The sequence below is a fragment of the Phoca vitulina genome, unplaced genomic scaffold, assembly GCF_004348235.1.
Source record: "Phoca vitulina isolate PV1807 unplaced genomic scaffold, GSC_HSeal_1.0 scaffold71, whole genome shotgun sequence".
Classification (NCBI taxonomy): Eukaryota; Metazoa; Chordata; class Mammalia; order Carnivora; family Phocidae; genus Phoca; species Phoca vitulina.
In genome coordinates this window covers 5,653,452-5,673,264 of record NW_022589774.1, presented here as the reverse complement: position 1 = coordinate 5,673,264, position 19,813 = coordinate 5,653,452, and the positions used below count along the sequence as shown (strand labels likewise).

The 19,813-nt window shown below is 47.4% G+C and overlaps 1 protein-coding gene across 4 annotated transcripts in view; it reads right to left on the bottom strand.

Annotated features, from left to right (window-relative positions):
* Nucleotides 1-4,487: 4,487 nt before the first annotated feature.
* The window catches only part of SMYD2 (SET and MYND domain containing 2), a 49,031-nt gene continuing 33,705 nt past the window's right edge, over nucleotides 4,488-19,813 (bottom strand). For all 4 annotated transcript variants that reach the window (XM_032393123.1, XM_032393122.1, XM_032393125.1 and 1 more), the window contains 7 exons: nucleotides 16,599-16,666; nucleotides 13,923-14,025; nucleotides 11,288-11,398; nucleotides 10,491-10,611; nucleotides 9,350-9,524; nucleotides 7,266-7,374; nucleotides 4,488-4,930 (listed from right to left, as the gene is read on the bottom strand). In XM_032393123.1, coding sequence (XP_032249014.1) covers nucleotides 4,850-4,930; nucleotides 7,266-7,374; nucleotides 9,350-9,524; nucleotides 10,491-10,611; nucleotides 11,288-11,398; nucleotides 13,923-14,025; nucleotides 16,599-16,666 — 768 coding nt within the window. In that variant the 3' untranslated portion in view covers nucleotides 4,488-4,849. The remainder of the gene's footprint in view (nucleotides 4,931-7,265; nucleotides 7,375-9,349; nucleotides 9,525-10,490; nucleotides 10,612-11,287; nucleotides 11,399-13,922; nucleotides 14,026-16,598; nucleotides 16,667-19,813) is intronic.

The window sequence follows — 19,813 nt, the reverse complement described above, 5'->3', positions numbered from 1 at the left end:
TTTGGGTCAGCCCACACAAGCCTTTGGACTTCTAACAGAGCTGAAATGTGAGGATGGGTCAGCCCAGTGTGGTGGGCTGTGGTGAGCTGACCAGGATGTTGTTGCTGTGAGTTAACGCATTCCAGGTTGGGACTGGGGATCCTGACGACACCTCTGTTCTCCCTCGGTTGCTGCTTGCTACTTTGCAAGATGCAAGTCCAGTCTCTACTACAAATAGGGCTTGTAAGGGGAGAGAGGGAGTGAGAAGTTTATAGGACATTCCCTATGTCAGGGAGTGATTTATTAATGTTCATGGCAACTTTAATGTGGTATAGACTCCCTCTCAATTTAATAATATTAAAAGCCTTAAATAAAACTATGCATGCTATTCTATGTGCTTTTTTTATATCAGTAAATAAGCTTATGCTTGCCAGTTTTAGACACAATTATGAGGTGTGTAAAACTGACTATTGACAGTATTTTTTGCACTGTTTTCTATCTGTTTTTATAAAGTCTTTAGATAATGGTCCTAGTTGTGTATTGTTTATGTTCTCACCGCCCTTGTCATTGCTGTAAAATGTTTCATACGTGCCTTTACAAATGTGAGATCTTTATTCTAACTTTTTTGTAAAAGATATCTATTGACTTCCATATGCAATAAACTTTTTTTTTTCCCCAGAGAAAACAGTTCAATCTCCTTTCTTCTGTGCCATACATGTGTGCGTTAGATGAAAGCACCTACATCCTTTACTTTTAAGGATTATTTTCATAGGCAACAGTGCCTGGTAAAATCTGCTTTTTCACTATTTTAAAGCCCGTTTATTTCTACCCAGTTTTCATTCCTGTATAACTCGATCATACTGAAGAATTCGTTTGAAATTTCCAAAGTTGTGTCATGGTTATAAAAAAAAACCTGACAAGGGCAATCACTTAGAGTGAAAAATACATAGAAAGGGATCTTTCCCACCAGTGCCGTGATAACCCTTATCAAATGCCAAGTCCCTTCCCCCAGCTGTCACTTCCTCAGACCCCGGACTGTCCACGTGGAAACAGAAGGCCCCAGGCTGCTCTGGGACACCCCCAATCCTTGGTTTGTCCTTCAGCAGTTCCTGTCTAGGTTTTAAGAAGGCAGCTCTGCCCATATTTTCAGCCCATCACCTGCCAGAGACATCCCCAGTGAACCCCTGGTGATGAGGGTGGACACTGTGTGTCTTCGAGGCGTAACAGGGCAATAGACCCACTTCTGTGTTAACCCATTTACCCTCCTGGCCCTCCACAGGGAGTCTACCCACTGAAGTCCCAGCGTATTTCACGCTGCGTGAGAATCCCATGAGCCACTCTGGGGTGAGAGGGAATGGTGAGCACATCTCATTAAACATAGAAATAATTCTGTGTATATGTTGACGGGGGCAACAAAACAATTACAAAAATGGTAATACACAAAGTGCTGGTGGATATGGAGAGAAGCAGAATGGAACGAAAAAAGGTACATACGCTCATTTGTTTTCTCTTTCGTGGACTAAGTACATGGACTCAGTTTATTTTCTTTGGATAACAGAAAAAAGAGTCTTATCGTATAATTTTGAGATAAACCAGTCTACTGGTGGTTACTGTTTTATCTCCAGACTCTTAGCAGAGCTGAGGAAGGAAATTTTTTAAGGGAGGTAAACCCAGAGAGCAAAACGTAAATATAAGGAAAACGTACACAGACATGCAATGAAAGGACAAAAGCAAGATCAAATACGTCTATTTTGTGATTTTACATCTTGATAAAAATAAATGGGAAAACGTTATCTGACTTACCAGTTAAGAAGCATGATGGAAGAAAAGAGCTCATTCATAATAGCTGTAGAAAACATAAAATCTAGGAATGAAGATCAATGTGTCAGACCTATATAAACAAAGCCTAACCATTTTGAGGCAAAACAGACAAATTGATAAACTCACCACATTCTTGGATAGAAAGACTTGCATTATGGAGAGGTCAGCGCTCTGTGTATCACTCATTCTAATGCAATTCTAATAAATACCGAATAGCACTTTTGGCGGGGAAGGAGGGAAAGGCCAAGAGCGGGCTTGGCCAAACGATGCTCAGGGGCTGTGGAGGGCTAAATGTGGGAGAATGGTCAGAACAAGTCAAGAGAACACAGAAGACTAGCCCTACTAGTTACTAAAAGTTTTGCAGTGCCACAATAATTGAGAATACAGAAATGAACCTAAATCTTAAGGTAATTACGATAATGGGACCATTTCAGATCAGCAGAGGAAAATCAATCAGTAAATGATGCTGCCATAAGTGGCTAGCAATTTTGAAAATTAAAAATTTTAAAGAGTACAATTGGATCTCTTCCTATTAAATAATTCCAGATAAAGCAGACTTTTAAAAAAATTGTTTTATTTCCTTTCTTCATTTAAAGATGAAAACATTTTCTTCATTTAATGATAAAAACTTTCTACAGCAAGTGTCATGAAAAATAAAGTTAATGGTCAACCAGGGAAAAAATATTTTCAGGACATGGCCAAGAGCTAATATCCCAAAATACATTTTGAGCTCTTATAAATTATTATGAGAGGGGCACCTGGGTGGCTCAGTCAGTTAAATACCTGACTCTCGATTTCAGTTCAGGTCATGATCTCAGGGTCCTGAGATCGAGCCCTGCAGTGAGCTCAGTGCTCAGTGGGGAGTCTGCTTAAGATTCTCCCTCTCCCCTTGCCCCTCCCCCCGCTAATAACTAAAATCTTTAAAAAAATAAAATAAAATGAGAGACATGATTAGCAAGATAGGCAATGGCTGTGAATATCGACTCACAGAAGAAAAACAGGAATTCCTAAGTACAGGAGAAAGTGCCCCATCTCATTAATAAATGCAGAGCAAACAATAATTCACACAGTAGATTGGCCAAACAATTTCAAACAGTGTGTTGTTATGACGGTAGAGGAAAACAAATACAAACACTGTATCTTCTTGGTACCGGATGCAGTTTTTTAAAAAGGAAATGTGGCCAAAATGAATCAAATTTTAAAAGTTTTCACTACTGGATCCTGAAATTCCACTTCTAGGAATCTAGCCCCCCAAACACTGCCACCTGAGAGCAAATTTCCACATCGAAGACTGTGCCCTGTGGCACTGTTCAAAGTGACAGCAACCTGGGAAAAACCACGTGTCCGTAAACAGAACGAGTAAATTATGACACATTCAGTGCAATGTTCTGACTCGGAAAAGGATGAAGCAAATCTGCAAATGCTGGAATGAAAAGAGGTCCATCTTGTTAAGTCAGAGACCGAGATCACAAAATAATATAGGTCAGTGGCCATTCTGCCTTCGTTTTTCTCATCTGTTTCCGTATGTACCTTACATGGGCGTGGGGAGAACTGGGACCACATCAGCACACGGTTTCCAGGGGTCACCTCTGGAGAATCGGACTGGAGAAGAAGAAAGAACAGCTTACTTTTTTCCAGTATTATTTACATTTTTTGAGAAAATATTACATTACATTACATTTATAAAACCTACAGAGGTGCGGGGCGGGGGGGGGGGGGCTGCTAAGCTTCTTTTAGGCTTAACTACAGAGTCAATTAGCATTCTTCAAACACTAAACTCCCTGGAGGCAGGACCCGTGCAGTGCTCATCTATCCGCTCTTGGAGAGAGAGTTTTGCACACAGTAGGTGTTCAAGAAGCATCTTATTGCACTTAACTGAACAAGAGCATGCATTCTGCCTGCTGAATCCCCACTGTGTGCAGTTAACCGTGTGTGTGAGACACGCATGTACGTCTGAGATGTGTGCACGGGGGTGTGTGTCGATGAGCCCGGAAGGATAATGTACCGAATTGCAGCTGAGCTGCTTGCAGCTCATGAATATGGAGGAAAGCTCAAGTGTAAACTCCAGCAGGCTTTAATTATTACCAGTGGGGAAGTTCCTCTCTTTGGACTCAGGAACCTCCTCCAGGAAACAGGGCGTCCTGGGGGGTGCAGGAGGGCTGGGTCGGGTCCTCCGCGGCGGTTGCTAGCAAACAGCGCCCAGGTTGCTGCCCTCCGGGCTGTGGGAAGCCGGATTCCTGCTGGCCGCGCGGGGACGGATCAGTGTTTGCTCAATAACACAGAGTTGGTAAGGAAAAATTTTTTTTCCTTCTCCAGCTTACCCTGGAGGGCTTCCAAACAAGGAGAGTCCTGCATGAGAACAACCAACAGAATGAGGAATGGAAAGTCTGCTTTCAGACAGATGGGGAGGGCGGGTGGCGGGGGGAAGCCAAGAAAGTGAAGCAAGGCACCTTTATGCATTAAAGGGATTTCAGATACTAGACCGAAGACTCGAAACAGCCGCATTCCCCTGCCAGGGTGGGGCACTCAGGTCACTTCATTGCACCTCCTTTCTTCCTCCAAGGTCACTGAGCCCGGAGAGCCAGTGCAGGCTGAACCCCGATGGAGAGCAGGGGTGACTGCCCCTCCTGGACCCAGCTCCCACCGCCATGGTGAGCTCCTCCCCGCAGACAGAAGAAAAGACAAACTTCAAATACCGTTACCTTTTTTATTCTCCCTCATCATTCCAGTGTTCAGAACGTTATAATAGGCATGAAGGGAAAAATAATCGCATTCTTTTAAAACTCAATCTGTCCAAAGTCTAGGATAACAAATGAAACCATGTCATTATCTCTTAGGGCAATGAAAGCATTCAGAAATTATTTTGGTACTAAGAGTAAAGATTAAGACCAACTTCAGGTAAGCCATGTGTGAGGTTTAAGGGCAAGTAGGTGTTTTCATTCCAGCGATTTTACAGAAATGCAAGAGTCATGTGTACGCCTGGAAATATTCAAATCCTTGAAGGCTTCTGCACTAGCATTTAAATAAAAACGAACGTGTTGGCGTAGTTTCAGGGGCTTTCAATTTCCTGTTTGATCTCAGAAATGTACGGATGATCTTTGCCGTGAGCCACTTCCATGATGGCGATGGCCTAGGAGAGAGAGAGACAAGTGAAGGGGTGAGAGCCTGGAGGCAGTCCCCTTCGCCTGCACCCTGGGCCAACGTAACCCCAGCCAGACTGCTCTGCTTCACAGCACGGGACACCCTAGAGCCCCGTCCTCCTCCAGGGCCTGGCTTTTTTTCTTTTCTTTTCCCTTTTTTTTTTTTTTTTTAAGTAGACAAGATTATCTGCTAACCAACTAGTCATCCAGTCTGTACCGCTGAATAAAACATTATTCTACTCTAGCTGAAGAAATGATACAGAGAAATTGATTTCATGACATCCCAGAGACTGCAGTAAGAAACGCTTTAGGGATAGAATTATTTGGCTGTGCTCAACCAAGGAAACAGGCAGTGCTGGAACAGAGAACTTCACACCAAACCTATTTTGATTTTAGTTTACACCGCTAATCCGTAAGACATGATGAAACCGTTCTTCCCTTTCAAAAAGCGCGTGTTTTCCTTGTAATGCATATTCTTTAAAAAAACTTAAAAGTAGTTGCAGGTTTCCTGAGAGGAAGCTGGAGAGAACATATTTATAATAAGGCTTCTTCACAGTTGGGCAATATAAAGTGCAAGAGTTGCCAGGGGCTCCATCATTTCCTCGATGTGTGACCTTGGGCAATTTGCTTAACTACTCTGTGCCTATTTTCCTCATCTGCAAAATAGGAAGGAGGCCTACCTCTCAGAGTTGTTAGTACACATAAAGTGTTTAGAATAGGGTCCGACATATAGGAAGCATATCCCAAATGTTATCTGCACAAGTTTATTTTTGCTTTTTTGTATTCAACTATGTTACTCACAGATAGAAAAATTATTTCCACTCTCCAAACAGGGAAGTTTTGATGGCCTGTGACTCTGATGGACAATCCTTTCATTTATACCATTCACTTCATTGATCTCAAACCAACAGGAGGCAGGCCAAAGAACAGCGTGAGCCTTCAGGAAGGTCCTGTTTCAAATGCCTCCCCTGCTCCGGCCCCTCTGTGTTCATCACTCCCACTCCTTGCTCAGATCTCCTGTGTCCTTCACTGATCTTGTACCTCATTACCTACCAGCACCTTGCAGCTGTGACCCAACTGGTCAGTTTTCCCTCAGTTCACCAAGACAGTAAATCTGTTGTCTTAGGAGGTAAATTCTATGGTTTAAAAACAGGAAAGGATATACTTAGGTCATACTTCTGGCCTAGTCGGGCCCGGACCCTTCCATTTGGGATGTGGGACCTTATACCATCTTCCCAAGTAGTCTACTGGGAAGAGACACGGAATCTGGCCCGAACTTTCACAGACATTCTCTTACAGGACTCAACAGACTGTCTCAAAGATTACATTTCATCAACTGCTAACTTCCACATAAAGAACGAGAATCAATATTCAGGATGGTGGGGGCGCCTGGGTGGCTCAGTCGTTAAGCGTCTGCCTTCGACTCAGGTCATGGTCCCAGGGTCCTGGGATAGAGCCCCGCATCGGGCTCCCTGTTTGGTGGGAAGCCTGCTTCTCCCTCTCCCACTCCCCCTGCTTGTGTTTCCTCTCTCGCTGTGTCTCTCTCTGTCAAATAAATAAAATCTTAAAAAAAAAAAAAAAAAAATTCAGGATGGTGAATCTGAGCTCCGGTCAGGTACCAGGTCAGGGCCCTGCCCCGTCGCCCGCACAGGGCAGCTGTGGACACCGAGGGAGGCCAACGCTGCCCAGCAGCCTGGTCTGCCCCGGGTGTGGGCCACAGCCTGGGTGAGTGGAGTGGACGCTTTCAACTCAGAAAGACCCCAGTCTGAAGGAAGGCCTTAGCCTGTAGGAATCTCAATTTTTCCATCAGGAAAATCTATCTCATTTTTGTAAGAAATTAAAAGAAAAAACACACATGAAGGTCCTGGCATGTAACTGGTACTGGATGAACAGTGAAGACGGTTGTTAAGTACATTTTAGAAACTCCCAAGTGCATAATTATAATCCGAAGGACAGACAAATGGAAGATTCCCTCACCGCGGTCTCCTGACCCACCCCGTGGCCTCTGTCCACTTCCAGGGCTTCACGTGGGATGGGGGCGATACCCCCTTCTCCCCAGTCATGGGCTGTGCCCAGAAGGGCAGCCAGCCCCTCTCGATGGGCACAGAAGGAGGGCCTGGGTGCAGACAAGGCAAAGGCTCAATCACTTGCCCTACTCTGACCTGCCCAGTCCGCCCCCTCCCGCCTCTCTGACCAGAGGTGGCTCAAGAGCCAGTCAAGTCTCTAGGACTTCAGTCACTCGGCGCTATCAGGTGGGAAGGCAGGGGATGAAGGAAAAAGGGGCCGTGGGGCACCGGGCCCCCCAGCCCCACAATGCAGACGTACCTTCTTCAGGGCTTTCTCTCCAGCAGCTTTGTCTTCCAGGCCCATGTACAGCCTCCCCAGCTTCAGCCACATGGAGGCCACGTTGAGGGAGTACAGAGGGTAGTGCTTGCTGCAGTGAGAGAGAAGGTAACAGGCCACTTGACCAAGGCTCCCAAGCAGCTGCAGGCCAGGCGCAGCGAGCCCACGGCTGCCGAGCCCACGGCCCGCTCCCCACCGCAGCCAGACTCCTCCGAGCCCTCGCAAGTGCAGGGGGGGCAAGTGTGGACAGCTCGACCCTGTCTAAGCACCCCAGAGGCTCTTCCTTTCACGCAGTTTGTGTGTTTCTGAAAAGCTACAGAAAAACTGCAGGGGAAATCCTACACAAAAACATTGATAAACACGACATCCAATCCCAGTCCCAGATTTTTGTTTTAGTGTACCCAGAGCAGGGCACTGGGAAAACATCTTTTAAAGTGAAGCCCCTATTTATGAAGACACTAGGCCTATCCCCTCATATTAAAAAGACAGTACACCTAAAAATCCACACCCCCGTGTGTCTCAAGACCCCAGCTTTCTGTCACACTCTATGGTATCAGTTGGTTTAGCAAAGCTGCCAGCTCTCTGAAGTCAGAACACCTTCTTCTTCTTAGGTAAGCTTTCTCTGTTGTCCAGGAGAGGGCTTTATACACAGCAGGTATTCTCTCTCCGGTTTTCACAGGGCTGCCGGCTAGGGCCTGCCAGGGAAAGAGACCAGGAGGCAGCTCATGGGTGAGAACGGATGCGGGGAGAGAGAATGCGTGTGTGTGTGTGTAGGTGTTGACTTACAGACTGGTCTGTACTGCTCTACCCTCAAAAGCCACCTAGAAGAGGCACATTCTGGCTATATTCCTGGGCAGGCGGCATCATGCTGCCTGGAAGAAGCCATGGCCCCAGGGGCCCCACAGAAGGCCAGAGCTGGGAAGGGTCCAGGAGAGCAAGGCCCTGCTGGGAGAGGGACCACAAAACTAAGATGATCTCATTCTTTCTGTCTCTCTCATCCCCTCCCTCCAGATCTCACAGAGGGCAGTTTGCATAAGACCAGAGGCTTTCCTCACCCACCCCAGGAAAAAGACAGGCTTTGAGAGCCTCTGTGATGCAGCAAATTGTTTCCAAGAGCAGATTTTAGGAGCTGGCTTCCCTTGAGCTCCCCCTGATGGCCAATCCAGGCAAGGCAGGGTAAGTGGAAGGCCGTGGAAATCCAGACGGGATACAAACTTTACAGTCCCCAACCTTAGAACGGGAGGGAGTGCTGAGGGCTTCTCAAATCCACTAGAGACACCTGGGGTGCTTCTGGGGCACAGGGATCTCAGGTCTAATGCCCAGAGATTCTGGGCCACTTGGGTCTTGGGGAGACCCTGTAAATGTACAATGTGAATGTGTTTAACAAGGGCCCCACTGGTAAGATCTAGGCCATCCCAGCCCTGAAATGGCTAATCAGGGCCGGAGGACACGGCCACAACCTCCATCTGTCACACACTTTAAGGTTTAAAAACCCTCTCGACAGGAAACTTCCCCGGGGCTGATACCCATTATTACTGTAAGCTAAAATCCAACTTGCTTTATTCAGAGCTAGGGGTGGGAGGTGGGGGATAATGGATAACCAGAGCCAACGCAATGGTCCTAGCATGTCCCCATTTGCAAACTGGGCTGCAATTTCCAAAAGCACAGGAAGGGGATGGTGTGACTAACGATGGAAAAGCAGGGATGTGAGACCACCACTTACCAATGCATAAGTGTGTTTAACTTGGAAGGCATGGGATGGAAAACAAACACGATGGTGGCTTCTTAATACTGATGGGAATTAACTACTTTGCTACAGCACCCTGGACAGGTCCTGGCAGGGCTCCTGCCCGGCACCCCCTTCATAACCTCAGCCTGCCCCCACAGGTGTCTCTTCCAAACGGCGGAGGGAACAGCAGCCTGCACCTGTGCTCCAGGTGTGGGTGCAGAACGGGAAAGCTGTTCTAGGCATGTTCCAACACAGGACAGTTGGAAAACAAAAACAGCGTTCCAAATCACCAAATTCCAGTCCCTGCTAAGATGATGAGAACAGCCATTGCAATCACCTGTAGGGCTTAATGATTTTCTGTCCATATCGCAGGGCTCCTTCCCAGTCCTGCATGTACAGGCAGACGCCCATGGCCTGGTACATCATGTGCAGCATGTACACATTGCTGTCCTCAAACACGGAGCCCATCTTCTCCTGGCTGAGCTCGCAGATCTCCAGCAGCTCACTAGGGGGTGCTCTGGAGTCAAGGAAACCACAGGCTCTGGTGACTTGGGAGACTGCCCAAGGCTGGGTTCAAGGAATTATTCCATCCATTCTGCCCCTACCCTCACCCTCTGAAAAAGTAAATTACAGAAACCCAAGCAAAAGTGAAAGGAAAATATTTTTTCTACAAGAATCATATTTTTCTTAAAGAAACAAACTTCGGGAAAAACTGAAGACCTCAACTATTGAACGACTGAAAAATTTTAGCCACAGGGAACAGACCTTGGGTTCAGCTGTAAACAATGTTTAGGATCATAAATCTTCAACCTCATTCACCCAAGCTCAGCACTTTAGTTGAAGCATTTTTAAGGAAGAAGTCCCCACTATGGGAAAGTTCCTTTTTAGACTGAGGGGAAAAAAAAAAATTGTGCCTCTCTCAATTTCCTCTGCTGCTTTTAGTTCTTCCCCCAGTGTAAATGTGATGCCTTTTCAACCTAAGAAAATGCTATAATGTAGTGGTTAAGAATATGGATTATGGTAGTCAGCAGACCTGGGGCAAAAATCCTGGTGAGCTCTGTCCCTTGGGTACAATACTTGCTATCCAGGAGTCTGTTCCCATCTGTTACACGGGGATGGCAATAATGTAATACACAAAGCCCTCGGTACTGTGCTTGCCTAGAGTACGACACCCAAACAATGCGGGCCTTCAAGGAACTCTCCTTCATAGCTTTTGACCATTAAACTCTTCTACCACATCCAGCTCCTGACCACACTAGTGAAACAAGGAGAAGTCAGATGAAATCAACACCACACAACTTGGATGCGGTTGACGCCAAGTCATGGGCGGTCAGTTACTCTGTCCACATCTGCCAGAAGACATTCCTCCTTTCACGGTCAGAATCCCATGCTCACCCTTCTTCCACTCCCTCCTCCCAGCTCTCCAGCACCTCCTGCAGGTGAGGGGCAGTAAACTTCTGGACAGTTGTAAAGGATATATTTGTAGTGCTTGGCCCTCCGGAACTCCTCGATGACGTTGCGTGCATATCTGACCATGTCACGGATAGTTTCTGCCTTTGGGGGATCACTGAGCTTCCGGATTTCCACCTTGGCCTTATCCTGAGGGAGATGTCCACAGGTGCAAGGTGTTACCTCCCACGGAAACTACACTGAGGGGGAAACCTCTCAAATAGTCTACTTTCCTATGCAAAGATAGGGGCTTGCCCGTTCTAAAGTCGCAAAAGAATGCAAGGAAATCGGGCACTGGATCTAAGAAATTCAGTACTCCAATACCTTTTTACAACAAACAAAAGTACGAATTTTCTAGACAATCCTTATCTAGGCAGGACACTTAGAATATGTTTGCTATGGGCAGATCTGTGGGTTCACACATCTATGAATCAAGAGAATAGAATGAGGAGGGGGAGCACGGCCAAAAGAACATGGGTAATGCCAGAGAAAATTTTCCATATTCTGACGAACAGGCTGGAAAGCCTGAAAATAACTCTCATGTGCTTTTCCCCTCCCCTCTTTTCTGAGCAGACATTTCTTTCCAAGAAACAGCAACTTGGCAAATCTTTCTCTTACCTGTACGGTGTAATGCAAATGTTTTCATCAGCTGTGAGGATCAGGGTTTGAACAGAGACCTGGTATAACTCGATTTCCCTCTAGCTGTCTTAGTAAGATGGGTTTAAAGGGTAGGAGGAGACGCCCCCAGGCAGACAGGGCACTCAACTGGTACCAAGGTCCTGAGGTGCAGGGTATGGTTGGCACCTTTACCCGATTGGGGGCCTACCTTGTCTTTGGTGGTACACTCCTGGCACTGGCAGGTAAAGAAGTAAGAATCTCTTAGCCGGTCGTTCCTATCTTCTGTGGGGTACAGGAGGTCAATATAGCTGGTGAATACCTAAGGGGGTCCAAAGAGTGGACAATGCTGTCTGCCGCAGGTACGCTGGCTCCTTCTCCTTCCTGGGGGGCTCTGCAAACACCCAAAGGGATGGGCCCTGAGGAGGGCACAGCTGGGGAGATGGCTCTTTCCTTTAAAACCCCGAATTCTTGGGGTGCTTGGGTGACTCAGTCATTAAGTGTCTGCCTTCGGCTCAGGTCATGAGCCCCGCATTGGGCTCCCTGCTCGGCGGGAAGCCTGCTTCTCCCTCTCCTACTCCCCCTGCTTGTGTTCCCTCTCTCGCTGTCTCTCTGTCAAATAAATAAATAAAATCTTAAAAAAATAAAACGAAACCCCGTATTCTTTTAAGTCAGCAATCCCCTAGTTTTGTCCCCCTCCTTGTGCTGGAGAGAAAGGGCCTCTCTTCCCGCCTTCTAGAGAATCAAGGAGTCCCAAGAACAGTAAATGGGGAGGGCTGAAAGCATGCCCAGCAAGGGCATGGCCCCGTCACATGAGGAGATGCACAGACCCGACTCATCCTTGAGACTGGCCTGGGTCTGTGTCTGCGCGGCTCTCCTTCAGCCTCGTTTCTTTCACAGCTTGGGCCAGCTTGAACGCCTTGCTGGGTGGAGGGGTGGCAGGGACACATCGCACTCAGCTGGCAAGGGAGCAAGAAGCTGGGCCGGGCAGGCTGGGGCACGTCCGCAGAGGCAAAACACAGCCTCTAGGACACCAGCATGCTGCTGCCTTACCCAGCGGGGCCAGAGGACTTGGAAAAGTCTTGCCTTTGGGCTCGCTGGGTCCTCCCGTCTTTGCTTTTTTTCTAACGGGGTCTATAACCGCGACTTAGAGCATATGGAGGAGCCCGGCATTTAACTGCCCATTATCTACTCACTGGGACGGCACTTGCTGCTCATCCCACACCATCAGGCAAATGTCTGACCGAACAGATGGATGTCACAAAGCCGTTAGCGTGCCAGTAACCTCGGGCACTGGCAGGCAGGCAGGGGGGACTTGCACAGGGCTGGGTGCTTGCAGGCGCCGCCAAGCCAAGCTCCCAACCCAAAGGGCAGTAATGGAGACCTCGCGGCTCATCTGACACCCTCTTTGAAGGGCAAGTCTCCCCCAAGGCAGTGACTGGCCCAACGCGAGGTTACCGCATTTCCGATCTGTCAGCGCGGGAGGGCAAACCAACAGGAGCAAGCTCTACCCGGCCTCCCTCCTCATTTCTTTGACATGACGGATGAACACATCGCGCAACAAACACAAGGGCCCAGAAGATGGCGACAGAGGCCGCTCAGTGTCGCTGCGCAAGCCGAGGCAGAGCCCGTCTAGGTGACAGACTGCGGAGTCCCCACCCGGCCCCACGGGAGCCCTGGAGCCTGGTGACTTACATTCTGACCCACTGAGACTGTGTATTTTAACAAAAGAGGCATCGGCGTAGTCGCAAGATATCTGGAAACCAAGATGCCCCAACCGAAAATAGGGTACCCTCGTCATGATGAATTAAGCGAAGGGCAGAAAGTCTCATCTGTGCCCTGGCCTTCGGGTCCCCGTTTGGCTGTGGGTTGGTTAACAGCTTCTGGAGAAGCCAAGGCCTTGATCATTTAGCACACCGATCACTGCATTTAAAATTGAAAATATCCAGACACGGACCTTAAAATAGCACTGAAGACGATTAAATTGAAATTGTGTGATTATGTTCCCTACCAATTCATGTGTCCTTGCTAGGGAGTTTATTATTTACTTAAGAACACACAGCATCCTCCAGCGATTCACCAAGCAGCCGTTTGGAGCCTTCTGGAGGCATCTTAGAAGGTGGTCACGGAGGCAGGGCCTGGGAAAGGAGAGGGCATCACTGTGCGGGGGACAGAACACCTGGCTTTCTCCAAGTCCCTAAGTTAGGAGGGGGCCTCTTGGCCACAGACTGCCTCCCCGCGCCCTGTCGGTGTGTACGGCCAGCTACCTGAACCGCATTCCTAAAAAATGATCTCTCTGGAGGTCAGATGTGGAATTGACAGCATGTGCAAGGCTGATGTGTCCATTTGGAGTTTTAACTCTTTAGCTACTGCTGGGCTGGCTTTTCTCTCTTTCAGATAACAATGGTATTGACCTTCTGGGGGGAGAAAAACAGGCCAAAATTTGCTAATTAAAAAAGAAAGAGCTCAAATTCAATGTTTGGTGGTAGAAATACAGAGATGCCTAGGAGCGTCCAAAATTTCACTGTGGTATTTTGGCAGTGTTCTTTCTCTGTAAATCTCTATCAATCTTTGTAAGGGACTGAGCTCGAATTTATTCTTTCCTGTTTTTTCTTGGCCACAGATGGAAATGGGGAGCATCGAATGGAAGGCAAAAGCGTGAGGCTCGAAGGCATGGGTCATGAACCTGATCACTAACCTGCAGGGCCCGAGGCTGGAAACAGTGCAGCTGCTGGGCTCACTCCCAGCCCATCTTGCCCAGCGCTGCCACACGGAATCTTCCAGACTGCCCTGTAAAACCACAGGCGGAAACCCACGGCCCCGGCTGCCGCTGGCCGCACACTCACCTCTTCTCCTGGGCTGATCTCCTGTACAGCTCTTACTTCTGCCAAGGTCCCCTTGTAGGTCACAATGACATTGGGGCAACAGCTATGATTCATCAATGCAACGCTGTCAATCAGAAAAGAAAACCCAATTTTCTCAAGAAGGAGGACAGACTGATTGGGCGATCTGGGCTATTTACTTAGTAAGTTGCAGGAAGGGGATCTTTGTAGGATGTTTAAAAAACAATCTAATAGTTGGCCATCATAGTCTAAGTGGTTGTCCTGCCTGTATCTATATCATATCTAACGTCTCTAACAATATTGAAAAGCGAAATTCACAATTCAAAATGGTGACATCTCGGCCAAACCCCCCCCCCCCCCAAAAAAACCACACAACAATAAAAATAGCAGCGACGAGGAATCCCACCGCCATTCCCTCCTGTGGGATGAAGGACTGAAAGCCCAGCGGCCGCGGCAAACGGCTCCTCCACTGGACACCGCGCAGGGCAGACGCGGTGCCGGGTCCAAGCGGCTTCTGTTCGTGGATTATGTCCAACGTGTTTTCTTCAGCTGTCGGGAAACCACCTCTGTGGGAGAGGCCAGCCTCCTCGGGCAGGGCCTGGGGTGCCCGGAGAGGCCCCGAGGAACCTAGCTGCCTCTCTCTCTGCACCTGGATTTCCTCATCTGGAAAATTGGGACATTACTGCTCCCGCTGTCACTGTCTGCTTTTCAGGGACAGAGGAGAGGACAGAGAGACTCGCCTATGTGAGGGGCTTGGAGCTTTCTGATTATATCAAGGTCAAAGTTCTGAGAACAGAAATTTCTAAACTACAGGGAAAAAGTGCTTGATCTCTGAAAATGCTGCCTTTGAAATCACAATGCCGATGTGATTTCTGCCCAAAGGGATTTTTTTCCCCCAATTAAAACTGCCCGGAAACTGGGGCTCAGGTGGCCACGCACATCCATATGCAACATGGCCAGGGTCACTTGCCTGAGCCCTCAGCAACCAGAAGCCCGCTCCTGGTTGCCCCAGTACAAAAGAGCAGAGGGCAGCAGGGCCCGACAAGGGTGAGCTGGCCCGGGTTTGCCGAGCACCACAGGGAGCGGTCCTCTTCCGCCTCCCAGGTGCTACTGGCCCGAGCGAGCGAGCTATGTGGCTGGCCTCGGGCCTGGGAGAACACGTAGCAAGTCCCCTGTCTTGTCCTTGGGAAGGGTCGCCCCCGCCATGCAGCACAGCCCACCTGGCTTACCAACAGGCAATCAGGCCCTGAGGAATCTGATAAACAAATGCACTGAAAGTTGTCACTAAAGGAAAAGCCGCTTTCTAGAATCTTTTGTAGAACTATTAATTCATTTCAAGACAGACTCCTGGATATCCTTTCAATGAGGGTGGAAGAAATTCACCAAGGCGAAGAACCTAAAACAGTTCATGCCCTTGGTATCATCATTCTCCTGCCATCACTGGGCTGGGTAAAACCTCAGACAACACCATTCTGACCCTTGCTCTTCGTCTGGAAAACACTGAGAGCAGACACGTTCTTTCAGGTCTGAAGTTGTCAGGAAGAGCCTTCTAAAGAGGGTCTGATGGCCTCTCTCAGTTTCTCCTTCCTTTTCCCAAGGGCTTCTCCCCAAGACACTTCTTTCCTCACTATCAGAATTCAAACGGCTGAGGACACCATTTTGGCCATGGGGACAATATCACGTGAATAAACTTTTGGTTGCACTGGCCGGGAAAGCCTACGGCAGGTGCCCAGGAGACACGGGCCTGTCCAGGTGCTTCTCTATCTTTCAGACCCGGGTGATGTGCAGATCCAGGCGGCGACACACACACACACACACACACACACACACACCAGGAGCTCACACGTCATCCACAGCAAACGCATGGGTGTCCCCTTTCTCTGCTTCAGCCCAAAGCTAGAGGCTTGGGTGGTGTATATTAAGTAACCTCGCCAATCTACACTGTGGATTCAGTCAGGGAGGGGATGCAGGGAGGGCTCCTTCGCTCCACCTGTGGAGTGAGGGCTGGATTTCAGGGAACTGAAGCATTCTGAAAATACCCGTTCCATCAGACACCACGGCAAAGCCATTTTTGGCAAATCCATGACAGTCAGAGCTATAAAGATCTCCATTTGTCAGCTGGCCAGCCTTTCTTGAATTACTTGAGTATTTCTGAAGTAAAGAAAAATCCTGTCGTTCTCTGAAATTTTCCTAGTTTGCTACTTGAGCAGAGTCTCCCCCCCCCAAACTGTGCTGTTTCTACACTCGTATTTTTCAAGAATAAGCAGATGTAGAAGCAGCTCATATCGTCTCTGCATTAGCCTATGGCCAATTCTTGGTTGGCAATTAGTGTTTTCGCTTTGAGTGTAAGAAACCCAAAGATTTCCAAAACCAAAGATACGCAAAAAGCAAATTTCTCGGCAGGGTACAGACTGTTCCCTCTATGCACACTATAAAATATTCTTTAATAATAGCTCCGTACCTAGCAGGACTTAACAAGCAACTGTTCTCTTAACTACTACCTTTGGATCCTTAAATGTATGGGAAGTATTTTGAAACCTGGCAGAATTAAAAAGGTGTCTTAATTCACTTGGAGTTTCATGTCTGCCACATGCAGTTAGGTTATTTAAAAATTAAAAAAAAATCTAATTAGTGTTAAGTAAGTAAAAAAGAAAAGAAGTGAAGTCAAACTCAGCCTACTCGGGAAATATTGCCGATCCCAAATGAGAAAGCTCTTCATCTTCAACTGTGAAGCCATTACAGTTAACCTGCAGTGAGAAAGGGTGAGAAAGAAACAGGTGAGCTGAAGCTTCTCTTTGGATAGAAATCATTCTTTAATTTTGACCTTTTACATACAAATTAACTAGGACGTTCCAGTTTAGGGATGTAAAAACCTTTCTTTTGGCCAAGGTATCCTTGGCTCAAACAAAACTGACCCATCAATCTCATGTGTAAACAAAAGCAGAACTGTTAGGAAGGAAGCACCTTTAGTGTAGCCGACCTACTCCCATACGCACAGTGGCCTGAGGCCACCACAGCTGTGAAGGCTCCAAGGACTGAAGTTTGGAGTTACGACACCTGGAGTCCAATCCCAATTATGCCACAGATTGGCCGTGTGATCTTGAGCCCATCACGGAGACCCTCTGTCCTTGATTTTCTCCCGTTAAAAAAGAAGCCATGACCCATGAGGATGTAATGTATGGGATGGGGAACACAGTCAAGAATATTTTATTAACTTTGTAAGGTGACATGATAACTGGACTTAGAGCAGTGACCATTTCTCAATGTATACCAGTGCTGAATCACTATGTTGTATACCTGAAGCTAACATAATATTGTACGCCTATTATACTCCAGTAAATAAAACATTAACAAAAAAGAAGTCACTTAATCCAGGACCTACCCCATGAGGTGAGGTGGTAAATGGGAAAACCCTGCCACAGCTAATCTAACTGCTGCCCATCCCCTCGAGAGGCAGAGGAGCCAAGGGCCTGAGGCTAAGGAACAGAGGCCTGCCTTTCATGTCTCAGCCCATATAAACCACTGGCGACTTTCTCAGCCTTAAAAAGAAATGTTACATTGAAAAATGCCACGAGCAACTCTCAGGCTTGTGGAAGTCTAACCTAGAGCAAGCAGGTACAAATGAGGACTGTATATCCCCAATTTTATGTTTTTCCATAAATTCATTCTTTCTACCGACATTCACTGAGAGCCCTTACAGGCTGGGCACTGGGCACAGAAGGATGAACAGGCCAAAATCTGCCTCGAGGAACACCTGGTCTACTGGGAGACAATTCAGCGGGTATTTTCCCTTTGTAGCTAAGATTTCAGAACTGGAAGGGGGCTCAGTCTTTTTACTTTTCAAATGATGAACCTGAAGTCAGAGAGGAGCAGTGACTTGCCCAAAGCCAGTGGCAAAGGCTGAGACCCCCGCTCCTGCCAAGCTGCTATGAAGGCTGGGTGTGAGGCATGCACGCTGATCGCTTTCACCCCATGGGCCAGAACCATGCTCTTCCATACTGGAGAGACCGCATGGGTACGTTTCAGGCCACCAGATGGGCTTTTTAAAACTAGCATCCACTGAGCGCTTCTTCTGGGCCAGGCCCTATGCTAGGTGCTACATATTTACTCTCATAAATCTGCAAAACTGCTCTGACATAACCCATTTTACAGATGTGGAAACTGAGGCTCAGGGAGAGGTCAATGATTAAGAACTTGCTCAAGGCCATGTAAGTAGTGAGTGGCAGAACAGGAGTCAGAGTTCAGACTAGACATTCAGACAGCAAAGTTCTCAGAAACACAGAAGAGTTTCACCCTATACCATTTTCCTCTGAAATTGTTTTGATCTAGGAATATTAATAAGGCAATTTTCCATAAAATTAAAAGGCCAATGTCAAAGGCTTAGAAATCTTGGCACACAGAGAAGTAAAGGCTGTGATGGGTTTCATTTGTGGTTTTTGCAATTCAACATATTTACAACCAGTATTTACAATTTTCAACGTAAAAAGAGATTGCTGCAGGTTGGAACAATGGACAGCCTTTGAAGTCTGAGGTATTGGGCATTTCTATGCAGAAGACGTAATGTACTATTTTTTGTGCCATCTTCAAGTACCCCAACCTGTTGTGTCATCAGGACATTAACCAACTACCATGAACCAATGACCCACAACCAACATTAGGTAAGAGTAAATTAGGATTCTCATTCATTCAACAAAACGTACTAGACCATGAACTATGTGCCCTGCACCATAGTAGGTCCTGAATGATCTACAGACAACCTCAGACCAGGTAGTAACATGCCTCAGCAGTGTCTGCAGAAGGAGAGAATGAATAAGAATCTAGCAACAATTTTCAAAACTGATGGAGGGACAGACAGCTCCTCACTAACTCTAAAGGGTAGGAGACTCACTCCTTTGCCTCTTAGTCTCTTCCTCTGCATGGAGCTCAACTGGATCAGTGTATGACTCCAAATTCCTTCAGGCTTCAACGTTCTACGACCCCTGGTTGCTCGATTACCTCCACCCTCCACCCTCCACCTCTCACTGTGGAAGTGTGAGTATGTTTCTTCAGGAGCAAAGGCTCCTATAAGACAGCGTCATCACTGTTCCTTCCTGGGAGATGGGGATGGGGTGCAAGCCAAACTGCATAGCAATTTCTCTGCCAGTTTTCCCTCCCCTCTGAAATATCCCTAGAGAAGAAAAGTGAACTTACATGTTGTTAAGAAAGATGCATGGGTCATAGTCCTTTCTTTCAAGTCAAATCAGGCATAAGTGCCTTGCTAAAGCTATTCTCATAATTAGCATTTAGACCAGATGTAGGATGCACACCAAAAATACACTTCCCAACCGTACATATGTCCCCAGTGATTAAAGTGCACCTCAGTGCTGAGGGGTGCAGTCACCTTCTACGGCCAGCCCCTGCTGGGCCACAAGCTAACGCACGACGCCCTCCCACGAAGCAGCGGCAGGAGAGGGCTCAGAGGCTGGAACAGAGGACGCGCAGCTTGGGGCTGGGAGGCAGGACCAGAGGGTGGCCCGGGGCTGGAACAGCACTTTTCAGCTTTGCTTTAGTTTTCTCTGGGGACACTAAATGTCCCTTTTCAAATTCATATATTAAAAAATATATGTGCGTAGGTGTGTGTGTGTGTGTGCGCGCACACGTATACACGTGTATACACACGCACGCACAATCTGAGAATGGATATTACGATTTGATAAAATCTATAAAGGAATGAATTATTTCAGTTGTGTGTGTGTGTGCACGCGTATACACGTGTATACGCGTGCACGCACAATCTGAGAATGGATATTACAATTTGATAAAGTCTATAAAGGAATTAATTATTTCAGTTGTGTGTGTGCGCGCACGCGTATTCACGTGTATACACACGCACGCACAATCTGAGAATGGATATT